General features: G+C 39.8%; 1 protein-coding gene across 1 annotated transcript; it reads right to left on the reverse strand.

The window, feature by feature from the left end:
- Positions 1 to 2,568: 2,568 nt before the first annotated feature.
- Positions 2,569 to 10,772, reverse strand: LOC133733710 (DDT domain-containing protein PTM-like). Its single transcript, XM_062161352.1, has 9 exons — positions 9,571 to 10,772; positions 8,635 to 9,342; positions 7,337 to 8,528; positions 5,841 to 6,129; positions 5,551 to 5,675; positions 4,955 to 5,418; positions 4,830 to 4,858; positions 4,142 to 4,624; positions 2,569 to 4,028 (listed from the first exon to the last, which is right to left on the reverse strand). The coding sequence occupies exons 1-9, from the start codon at positions 10,371 to 10,373 to the stop codon at positions 3,079 to 3,081; spliced, it is 5,043 nt and encodes a 1,680-aa protein (XP_062017336.1). The 5' UTR covers positions 10,374 to 10,772; the 3' UTR covers positions 2,569 to 3,078.
- Between the last annotated feature and the right edge of the window lie 640 nt (positions 10,773 to 11,412).

Here is an 11,412-nt window from a genome sequence, read left to right on the forward strand (position 1 = left end):
AGGGAATAAAAATCTGTTGCTGGGGTAAGTGGGATAAATTTGTCCAATTTTAGTGCTTTGAGTCAAGGACCCTTTAAACTTAGATGCAAGGCGAACATGGAAAATGATTGGATGTAAGAGCTTAACCCCTACTTTAGTTGATTTTGCAAGTTGTTACTGTCGGAGCAAAGCCAAACCCATGGGTTTATTGACTTCTTTATTTCAAACTTAAAGGATAACACTGAGTATTTTCGATGATGGCATAAAGTTGTAGCGCATCAATGATCTCTGCCTCGACTACAACTTCATGTCATGGTCGGGAGTACTCCTCTGTCATCAATGCTCGAACCCTTAAGAATAAACCCTTTATGAATCGGTAGTTGCGGTCCTGTAAACTTTTCTTGTATCTCAGGATTTCGTACCCTCACCTCCAAAAATTCTTGAGTGTACTCTTGTAGACTTATGGCACGTTTACTTACTTGGAATGGAAAATAATCATGAATCGGAGACAAGTGGAATGGGAGAAGAAATGAATCGGTATTGATTCCGGAGGAATGATTCCTAAACTCATCTCCCCCCTTTGTAATCGAATTCCTGAGTATTCAGGAATCGATTCCTGATAAGGAGGTGGGACCTACTTCCATTCTGATTCCTTCATGTGTTAGTAAACGCATGATTCTTTTACCCGGAATCATTCTGATTCCTTTATGTGTTAGTAAACGCAGGAATGTTTTTACCCCGTAATCATTCTCTTTCCTTCCAAGGAAGTAAACGTGCCCTTACTCTCCTATTTTGGATATACGGTCTCCTTCATTACCGTGGTTATACTATTGAGATCCCTATCAATTTTCACAATTAAATACTACATCTGTACAGCCATGGTATTTGGGCTCTTAGTGGAAGAGGACGAAGGAACATCAAGCGTAGCGAAGAGTCGGCGGTGTTGTTGGTACTGGAGGAGTCCAAAGAGGAATTAGACATTTTCTTTCATATCTGTAACGTTTTTTAAAATATTTTTAGTATGGTAGATGATTAAAGATAATCTATCAAACTTCATACAATTCAAAATTTAAATTTAAGGTCCATCAGAACCATTACTCTGATACCAAGTTTTATCTGGCACCTTGAAGGCCGAACTACCACAACACCGCCCTCCTAAGGAACGCTGCACCCACAACAGTTAGAGGGTAAGTGATTTGGGCCTAAAATCCCTTAAGAAGGCAGGACCTTTAAGTTTGAAATAAATGAAGTCAATAAGCCTTTGGGTTTGGGTTTGATTCGTAACCAGGAGCCAGGAGGCTACGAACTTGACAAGAAACGATAAATGAAGGGACGATGGTGTTATGTTGATGTTAAAGCCTAATTCTAAAAATGAATTAGTCCGAGATTATATTAGGTACAATAAACGGTGATTTGAAGTGAGTCTTTTAGGTCTAGCTCACTATATCACCTAAATCCATGTGAAGGTGCTGTTTCTAATTTACTATTTTGGTGGTAAACATACAAATCATTAACCATATATATCCTTGACAAAAAATAAAATGTAATAATTCAATCAAAGAGTAAAAACAACTTTTATAAAAGTAGGCCTCCCAACAGTGTAATCCTCCGTACCCTTTCTCTGATAGCAACAACCTACAAAAAGAATTAAACTGGGGTTAGGCTCCTACATCCAGTCACTGTCCCATGTCCGTCCCTGCATCTAAATTTATAAACATAATATAATTTTAGGGCACGTTTACTTACTTGAAATAGGAGGAAATGATTACCAGGTAAAAATATTCCTGTGTATTATAACACATAAAGGAATCAGAATGATTCCGGGTAAAAGCATTTCTACGTTTACTAACACATAAAGGAATCAGAATGAGTGTACGTCCAACATCCTTGTAGGGAATCGATTCCTGAATCCTCAAAAATTTAATTACGAAGGGAGGAGATGGGTTTAGGAATCAAATCCTCTGAAATCAATATTGATTCCTTTCTTCAAATGAGTGTAGATCTCACCTTCTTATAAAGAATCAATTCCTAAATACTCAAGAATTTAATTACGAAATGGAGAGATGGGTTTAGGAATCAAACACTCCAAAATCAATACCTATTCATTTTTTCTCCAATTCCAGTTGTCTCCAATTCATGATTATTTTCCATTTCAAGTAAACGTGTCATTAATAATAGATAGTAGAAAAGCCGGTTAGCGTATCCGACAGCCACGTGATTACAAATCCAAGACAATTCATATCCTTCCATATTCCCACACCCACCTCCTCGCCAAACTCTTTCCATAACGCATCTCAACTTCACAGTTAGGCTTAGAGATAATGGGAGAAATAAATCAACAATAGATGACATTAGACTCATGACTCACTATAGGTGTCCATGGTAGGAATATCTACATGGAAAGATGTAGATGTGATCAAATTGAGGTACCCAGATTTTGATCTAGAGGCTGAATATGGAGAGGGAACTTCAGCATAGTGAAGGCCAAGTCTGATGAGAGGCTGAACTTGAGGTCAAGTTCAATCTGTAAGGGGTCAAATGTTACGAAGGTAGATTTACTATTCTTGTCTGCATTAAGAAAGCCCTAGGTGTATTTAAAATAATCAATGACTGATCTCATAAGAAAGAAGCTGTGACAGACATTTCAACTATACACAATAAATTCAATCAGATAAGCACCAAAAAAAAACCTGCTTATCATTCGGACTTTGCCAAATACAAAGGCTGTGAATCAATAGCACCCCAATTTTTTGATGATTAGGCAAAAATTACCCGCTTTAATTACAGTAGAGAACTCCAAACCTCCTCCAAATTAATATTGCAGTAGAGAACTCCAAACTAGTGAGGTGCGCATGTAACAAACTATATAATTGGGAAGTCGCAATTCAGCTTCCCAAAACTTTGAAAATTGATGAAGAAATGAGTACTTGGCAGGAGGCAACAACCAAACCATTAACTGAAATTTCCATACCTGATGTCACCTCTGACAAGACAAAGAATAACCATTATCGATTCTACGGCGATTTCCTTCCAACTTCTCACCCAGGAAACCCAACTCCCTCTGAAAATTGTTATAGGCGCAAAACCTGAACAACATGGCTACTTCCACTCCCGGCACTGTCCACACTTCCAGCTATTATTCTGAGATGATGACTCAATCCAAGGGGAACAACGGTTATGAATTAATAGCCCACAGTTCTGGCAAGAAAGATCAGGAGCTGGTTCTGCATGTAAACATATCTGACATTGCATCATATTAACAGCAGATGTTTCAGGAATTGCAGACTTTGATTCGTCTGTGAAAGTGGCCATATCATATTGCTCAGGGCCTACATGCTGTGAAGTTGTATATGGATTTTCCAGATTTTCTGGTAAATCCGCAAATGTTTCAACTCCATCAAAAAGGTCGCCGTCATCAGGTGCCAGCAACTCATTGATAGTAAAGACAGTTTGCGGTTCCATCATATCGTAGTTCAGATCTTCATACTGTTCCATTATCTCACCATTGATGCCGTTCATGGAAGTATCCCATTCCACATGAGGGAATGCCGCAATCTCCATCGGTTCCGACGGGTAATTTGTTTCATCATGCATAGTTTTTTCAGCATGAGATTTATTACTGTCACAATATATATCCAAGTCCTCTTCACGCTTAACATGCCTTCTCACAGGTAATTTTCGTGGCCCTGGCCCAGCAATATCCCATTCAGCATTAACTTCTGAATTGTGTTCTGGAACTAGCTCCACTCTTGAGAGAGCAAAAAGAAGAGGATCATCATCCTGAATGGAGACTTCCTCCATGGGAAACACTGGAGTAGCAGGTTCAAACACCTCTGAATCAAAATTGGTTGCAGAATCCGAGTCCTCTCCAAGATTTTCTTGCTTTGAACGCTTATTGCGAATCTTCTTGCTCTCTTGCAAGGTCTTGTCTTTAAGATCAGTATAAGGACAAAGAGGCGATTTTATCCTGCGACACTTGCAACACTTGAAGCCTGCCACTTCACAGATCTTTGACTCCTCAAGTTCGACAGCTTCAGCATGGTACCAATCTGAATGAACACAAAACACTCCGTCTTAAACACCAATAAACACACACACACACACACACACGAGAGAGAGAGAGAGAGAGAGAGAGACAACACTTTGATGGGAGCAAACTTACTTTTGCAAGATTCACAGCGTATATATGTCAGATCGGAGAGATATGGCATATGGCACAAGTGGCAAACAGGTTTCAACCCATGCACATCTGAACGACCCCCGAGGAGTATGTTATTAATCCTGAAGTCGGTGCCAGTTTCCGGAGTCTTCTTCTTCCATATAACACCCCAAGAACAAATGGGACGTCGTTTTTTTGTTGCCAAACCCGAGTCTGTAGTAGCTTGTTTAATCTCAGAACGAGGCTCCTGAACCCTGATGGAGGTTAATGATTGGTTATAATTTTTAGGCCTTCCACCAGTTGTGACTGTCAGTGGAGTATGATATTCTTTCATTTGCAAGGGCAAAGGACTAGTTGGAAACTCCTTAAACTTTTGCTTCTGGGCAAGAGCTTTCGCATGGTAGCACCGCCTGCAAGTGATCAAGAACTCAACTTCCTCATTTGTAGAAACCGTTGAACTTATGGTACAGCCCTCATGGCAATAACCTGGCAAAATTATGGCAGAAAATTTAAATATCGACAAAAAACATTCTATTCATTCAGGAAGCTAATAATCAAATGACTAGCACTTCTCGGAAGATTCAGATTTCCTGAAAGCTGTAATTAGGAACTCACAGAAACATGCCACCTTTTATTTAATAATTATTAATAACTACTGTAGATAAAAAAACAAAAGTTCATGCTAATATACCTTGACAGGCACTGCACTTGACTGCATTGCTGAAGTTCGTAACACAAAAATAATAAATGAGTTAAGACAGAGCAGTATAGATAACAAAAAACTAAATAAATAAAGGAATTGTGGGAAACAGTTACCGCAATAAAATATCCAGTTGACACATAGAGCAGGTAGACAAGTCCAGATTGTCTCTTTTACACTCGAGATAAAAAAATATGTCCCTGCGGGTTGCTTTCCGCTGCCTTCTCTGTAACTTGTGCAATAGATTAGGCTCCTGAGCTGATGGAATAGACACTTTACCTACACTTTCTTCATATTCCTTAATCAAATATAAAGGAATACGTGATTCAAGAAACCAGAACTTGTTAGTTCCATCCTGATTCTGCTCTGTCTCAATGATATTTTTCATTACACGGTTAGGCAGATGCTTTTGACTACCAAATGCAACCCCATAGACGATGTTGTTCTTTAACATTTTTTTATCACATATACTTGCATTTCTAAAAGCAGAAGCTTCTGCCTCTGCAGCTTTCCCATCAAGGAGGTTCTGCTCAGGACGAACAAGATCACTCCACCTCAAATGATAGTCCAAGTATCTAACCTGGTTAAATTCCAAATGAAGTAAGGGTAACTACATATTTCACCAGGTAATTTCATATGCACAAAACAAGAGGCAAATCTACAGAATGTGAGAGGAAATAGCAAAAGAACTTGGATGTTTGGAAAACTTTACCTGAACTGCAAGCTGGGATCCATTCTTGCTCAGTTCAACTGCAGCCCTCCATACAGATTGTCTGCTTCTTTTAGGAATATCAGGACCATCAGCGTAAGATACACCAAAAATTTTCCTCGATCCACCTGATGAGGCACATAAAGTGATAAAACCATTAACATATATCCCATCCCTTTCCACATAATTTGTCTATCAAAACAACGAAATGGAAAGATCATCTAAGACAAAGATAACAAAGGGGGGGAAATCCCAGCTAGTTTTGCAGGAGGGAATGCCAAAAGCAAATTTACCTTGGCGAGCTGCTTTTTTAACCAATGAGCGAGCCAAGATTGCTCTCTGGAATATGATTTTTGACAGCTTCCCTCCTTGCCACCATACAAAACTCTTGTCATTGCAGTCATCATCTATAACTTCTTGAATTGCACCCTGTTTCCTGCTCCGCCTGCTGTATGGTGCACGTCTTTGTGATGTTCCAACAGTGCACGTAGGACCTTGAATCACAGAAGATTCAACCAGCAAATCATCTACCAGTTTAATCCACTCCCCGGAAAGAGCAATTGTTCGGATGTTTTCCTCAAGCTGCAGACAAGAGGGCAAAAAAGAAGCATAGATATATTTTAGAATAAAATAAAACATTCACAAATAGGTGATTACGTGAATTCAATCACATAGAGGAAGACAATTCTGCATTTAGGAGGAAATAGTACAGAGATGCCTGCCATCTAGGCAGCTACTTGAATTCGAGTCACCACATCATATTTCAGTGTCACTTGTCCATTTAACTTTATGTTACAGATAATTCTGTTCTTTGTGATACGAAATAAAAGCCATAAATCGGATACAAGTCATCAGAATACAAACGAAACTTTAGTGAAATATATGTTTGTAGCAGTGGGTAGATCTGCTATATGGGAGGCAAGCCATAAGTGTGATTCTTGGCTAACTTCGTCGGTAAACCTGCTAAAGAAAGAACAGGATGCTAAAGAGTTTAAAAGAGCTAATCTAATATTCTAATAATACACGCTCAAGTCGTGGAGGCTTTCTCACTAGAGTCAAGTGTTTCCCAACCTGGTCGATTTGATACAGGGGCATCAACAAGTCTTTCTAAGATTAAGTGGGCTCTGATTTAAATATTTTGGACAATAGGATTAGCTAGCCTAAAAGTCATTACGAGCTAGGATGCTAGGGCTGGTATAACTCCAGTGTGAATACTCTATTAAGAGACTTTGTACACAGCTTTTATCTGTTGGCATTATCTTTCTCAGGACGATTTCCCTAAAAGTCTCTTTCATCTCTGTTCCAAATATGCTCCCACTGTTTGTTTATTTTTGGGTATCCTTTTCTAGTTGGTTTGACACTGCTAAAGCTACAGACTACAGTTAGCGTTTCTAATTTTACACCAACAGACCCGATTCTACAGTTCACATGCGAAGTTGCTACCCCTCAATTATTAGTCAGCTATATGTCTGTGATAAAATGACACCACTGCAACTCCCGTCATGTCAATAACAAATTTAACAAATAAAGAGCTTTTTTATATTCTAAATAGCTTATAAACTTGTATACAGCTCCTAATTTTGGAGGCTAATTTTGCTTATGTTCAACGATGACCAAATGCAGGATCCGAACCAAAGACAAATTGGAGTAAACTATAAAGTTTACAGACATTCTATCTCATAAATATTACAACTACCCTGATGCAGTGAACAGTTATAATTCAACAAAACCAGCACTCAACAAATACTAGCCCAACTAAAATCTACACGATATACTAGTATAAACTTACTTTGAGCAATAGGACTTTTATTGCACTGCAGGTTGATGCTTGATAAACTTGTTGGCGGAATTGTTTCCTAAAATTTTCATTGAGAAAGGGGCCAGTTATTAGACCATGCAAACTCTCCTCCATGTATAAGATGTATGTTGCGATGCTTACAAGATTCCCCTCCACACTCTTTATAGGACGAAGGCTGGCAAGGATCTTCATAGCACCTTTAGTGGCACTCAAACAAGCATGATTTAGCATGCATCCTCTCTTGCTTGCAACTGAAGCCTTACAAGAAAGACACCAACCACACCTCTCTCTTGGAACCTCCACAAGCTTCTTTTCAAAACTTGGCCAGAAGAAACGTGAGGCTGTTAGTGAGAAGGCTTTTGCTTGCCATAAATTGTTTGATGATGCAACTTTCCGGGGATTGCCTGAAGCCTGGACATCTGAACCCCGAGCTTCTTCTGATGAAAGTACAGCCAGTTTGGCAGCAGCAGATGCAGCAAAATCCCCATGCACATAGTAATTTATGTATGCATGGGGTTTAAAGAAAGAACCCTTGTATTTGCAATCATCAACTGAAGTGGAGTAAACCTTTCCTATATGGCCTTCTTCATTTTGTGAAGTCACTGAAAGACGCATACCATTTGCATGCACTTTGTTACCACTGTTGATGTTCCCTGGTGTGCATGTGCTTCGGTCAATTGCAGTTGATCTGTCAACTGAGCTTCTGTGGACCAAGTAAGATGGATCAGCTTGCTGGGTGACAGAACCAGTCGAAACAGCATATTCCATTTTATTCCTTTCATCAATCTCCATATTCCTATGTGAGTACTCCTGTGGTGTACTATCACCATGGCAATCGAAAGATGAAACTGCTTGACCTAAATGGTCTTCATTTACATAAGTTTCACAGTTCACAGCCTCAACCATATCCATAACTTTATCACAATCCTTGCCAGACAAAGGAAGTGACTGGCCACAAAAGTTCACATCTTCCTTTATCTTCGCCAAATTAGTCATTGATTCAGCCAGCTCTGAAAGAGATAAGATGCTTTCTGGGATATTCCAGTATTCTAAAATTGCCTTGCACAAGCCCAGATAAAAAGATGTATTTTGCCCAGATGAACAAAGAACTTTCAGGACTTTTGGAATGTCATGCTGATTGTAATATCTAAGACATGGTTGTGTGTTAATAGTTTCCTTAAGCCTGCAAGAACCATAACAAAAGATCATCTACCTGCAACTAATAGATTAAATGACAATCAAAAGAATCAGTAGACAATAAGAGCAAGGGAAAAGGTCAAGAAACATACACAAGTAAGTGGTTGCAAGTACCCATGAAGATGTGCTCGTAGGTATCTATCCCAAACAATTGTGCTCCTTTAATTGATGTTCCAACTGTGATAGTTGGCCCAATTTTGTTGATAGTGCACTCAGGACAATACCAGGATCCTTCTGGTATCGACAGTTTCATCACACCTATACACCTCGTATGGTAGGCAGATGGGCATCCATCACAGCAAAGCAATGTCCCATCCATACCACAAAGCCGACATTCATCAGAGTTACAATCCGAATCAACATCAGTAGCATCAAACTCCCCTTTAGCAACTTTGGAACCTAGTGAATTTAAGTTACCAGATAATTTTATATCATGGGATTCAGTAGCAATTTCCATTGCTTCTCTGTCCTTGCATGCAGAAGTTTTGGAATATCTCGGATGGACCCTTCTTGGCCCATTTACATGAGCACTGGTTGCTTCGGCATCATAATCTATTCCAACTTCTGATTCTTCACGCATGTCTAATTCAGCTCTTATATCTGTACTGTCTAAGACATCATCACAAATGATTTGCAAAACACTTAACTTCCTATCAACTGATAATAAATAATACTCTCTGTCCAAAACCTCATCATAGAAACCTTTCCACTCTTGTCCTTTTACATATCCCATAATTGTTAAATACTGGACCAAGTAAACAGGCCAAGTCACTGTATCAAGCAAGCTCCAATCTATGCACCTGCAGATAAATAGTAAAAAAAGGCAAGGTACTGAAAGTTTAGTGATATAAGTGTAGATGAGATGTCAAGGTAAAGAAGGCGATGATATAGTGCATCACTTTAAAAAATATGTTGTAAAACATTATACAACACGGACACCCTTGGTATTAACACCACTTGCACTTCAACACACTGATATTGTAAAAGATCCAATAAAAAAAGGCATAGAGAGTTGTACGTATAAGTACCTCAAACATTTTTGTGCTACCTCTGAGCCTTCGGATGAGATTGTTTCAAGATGACGTCTCAAGGCCCGCAACAAAGCAACATGAATTGCATCAAACAATGTGTTTGGAGCACGATAATTAAGCGAACCCACAAAATCATCCAAAGTAAACGGGTTCAAGAACAGGCAGATGCTAAACGACCGCATGAAACCATATACAGAGAAAAGATGCGAAACACACTGCTCCGGCACGCCTATGGTTCCAGAAGACGGTGGCAACTCCGGCGGCGGCACAGCCGGGGTCTCAACATCAACCCCGGCATCCATATCCCCTGCACACTCACTCGAATCACTAGACAAATCAGCATCACCATCCTCTCGAATCTCATCATTGTCAATAGTTACTCTACCGCTCCACTCACTCAATTCCGAGGATTCAACCCTATCCACCACCTCCTTTTCCGCATTCTCATCCACCTTAATCTTCTTTTCGTCACTCACTTTCGCCACCAGCTTATCCAATTTCTTCCTCTTAGCACTCAAACTCCCATCAAAATCACTCTCACCCACAAGAATGCCCCGAATCTCACCACTCTCCAAGTCCTCGAAATCCCCATCTTCATAGTGCACTCTATACAATCCAACATCATAAAACGCAACTTTCCCCAGATAAATCCTACTTTCAAACTCCTTCAACACGTATCGTCCCAACAACGCAATCGATCTCGTCTCCAATGCCTGTTTCTTCGCCTCGGGGCCCGCTTTCCGATCATCAGCCCGCCGCTTCCTCGGCCGGCCCCTCTTTTTCGCCACCGGAGGATCCATTTCGCCAATCGGATCCCCGAGCCCGACTTCCAACAAACCCCTAATACCCCCTCTGCTAAACCTAATCAACGAGATTGGGATAACGCATCATGTAAAAGGCTCTAAAATCGTGAAGATCCTATAAGCCAATAGCGGAAGCAATTGAGGAACGAATCCGATTTGATTGAGCTCAAATCGAATGAAATAACAATGAGATTCGAAAGAGAGTGAATGGAATAGATGTGAAGGTGGGAGTGCGATGTACCTTGTTAGGGTTTAGAAACCGCCATTGCAGAGGTGTGAGGGGGTTAGCGAGAGAGATAGGGGAGGTAGAGAGAAAGAGAGAGAAGCCCTAATGGGGACAAAAAACGAGAGGAGAGTGGGCGAGTTAAATTGTATTCACGACTCGTTAACTCAGAGTCACTAGTACCACCACCTCGGACACTTCGTGGTGATTTTTTTTTCTTTTATACTAAAATCATAATTCCATAATTCTCTGCTTCGCATTCATGATGCCGTGGGGGCACCCTTCCATGCTCTTTTTTTTTTTTTAAATAATTAATTCTATATAAAGATATATAACTTTTTGTTTTCGCGGGAAGCGTCAGTTTCCATGATACGTTATGATTTACTCTTTTCATACTTTCTTTTTGTTTGAATTAATTCTATATGAAGTAACACAATTTTTTATTTTAGCGGGAAACGCCAGTTTCGTTAACGTGTGAAAAAAAAAATATCACATTTTAGAGACAATACCATAAACATTGTTTGAATGTGAGCTCCACTTGCCATCTATGCGAGCGAGAACAAACACGACCACCAAAACAACCCCCCATGTTTTTATAGAATGGGTCACTACCAACTAATAGTGGGACCCACTCAACTCAATGGAGTTACGCGAAACCAAGTTAGATTATCGGTGCTAAAACGCTACCTTCCGTATATTCATAAAAATCATAATTAACTCGGGAGCTCTGCCTACTCGAAAGAACCGCCACCACTTGAGAGAAAGTTGATCGATAGCACGGTAAATTATGATGCAACATGTAATTAATCAGAG

This window comes from Rosa rugosa, chromosome 2 (genome assembly GCF_958449725.1).
Source record: "Rosa rugosa chromosome 2, drRosRugo1.1, whole genome shotgun sequence".
Classification (NCBI taxonomy): Eukaryota; Viridiplantae; Streptophyta; class Magnoliopsida; order Rosales; family Rosaceae; genus Rosa; species Rosa rugosa.

Coding starts and splice junctions, on each gene's coding strand:
- LOC133733710 (XM_062161352.1), bottom strand. CDS start 10,373: ATGGATCCTCCGGTGGCGAAAAAGAGGGGCCGGCCGAGGAAGCGGCGG. Junction 4,859..4,954: donor CAACTGGATATTTTATTGCG/GTAACTGTTTCC, acceptor TACGAACTTCAG/CAATGCAGTCAAGTGCAGTG. Junction 4,029..4,141: donor ACGCTGTGAATCTTGCAAAA/GTAAGTTTGCTC, acceptor GTGTTCATTCAG/ATTGGTACCATGCTGAAGCT.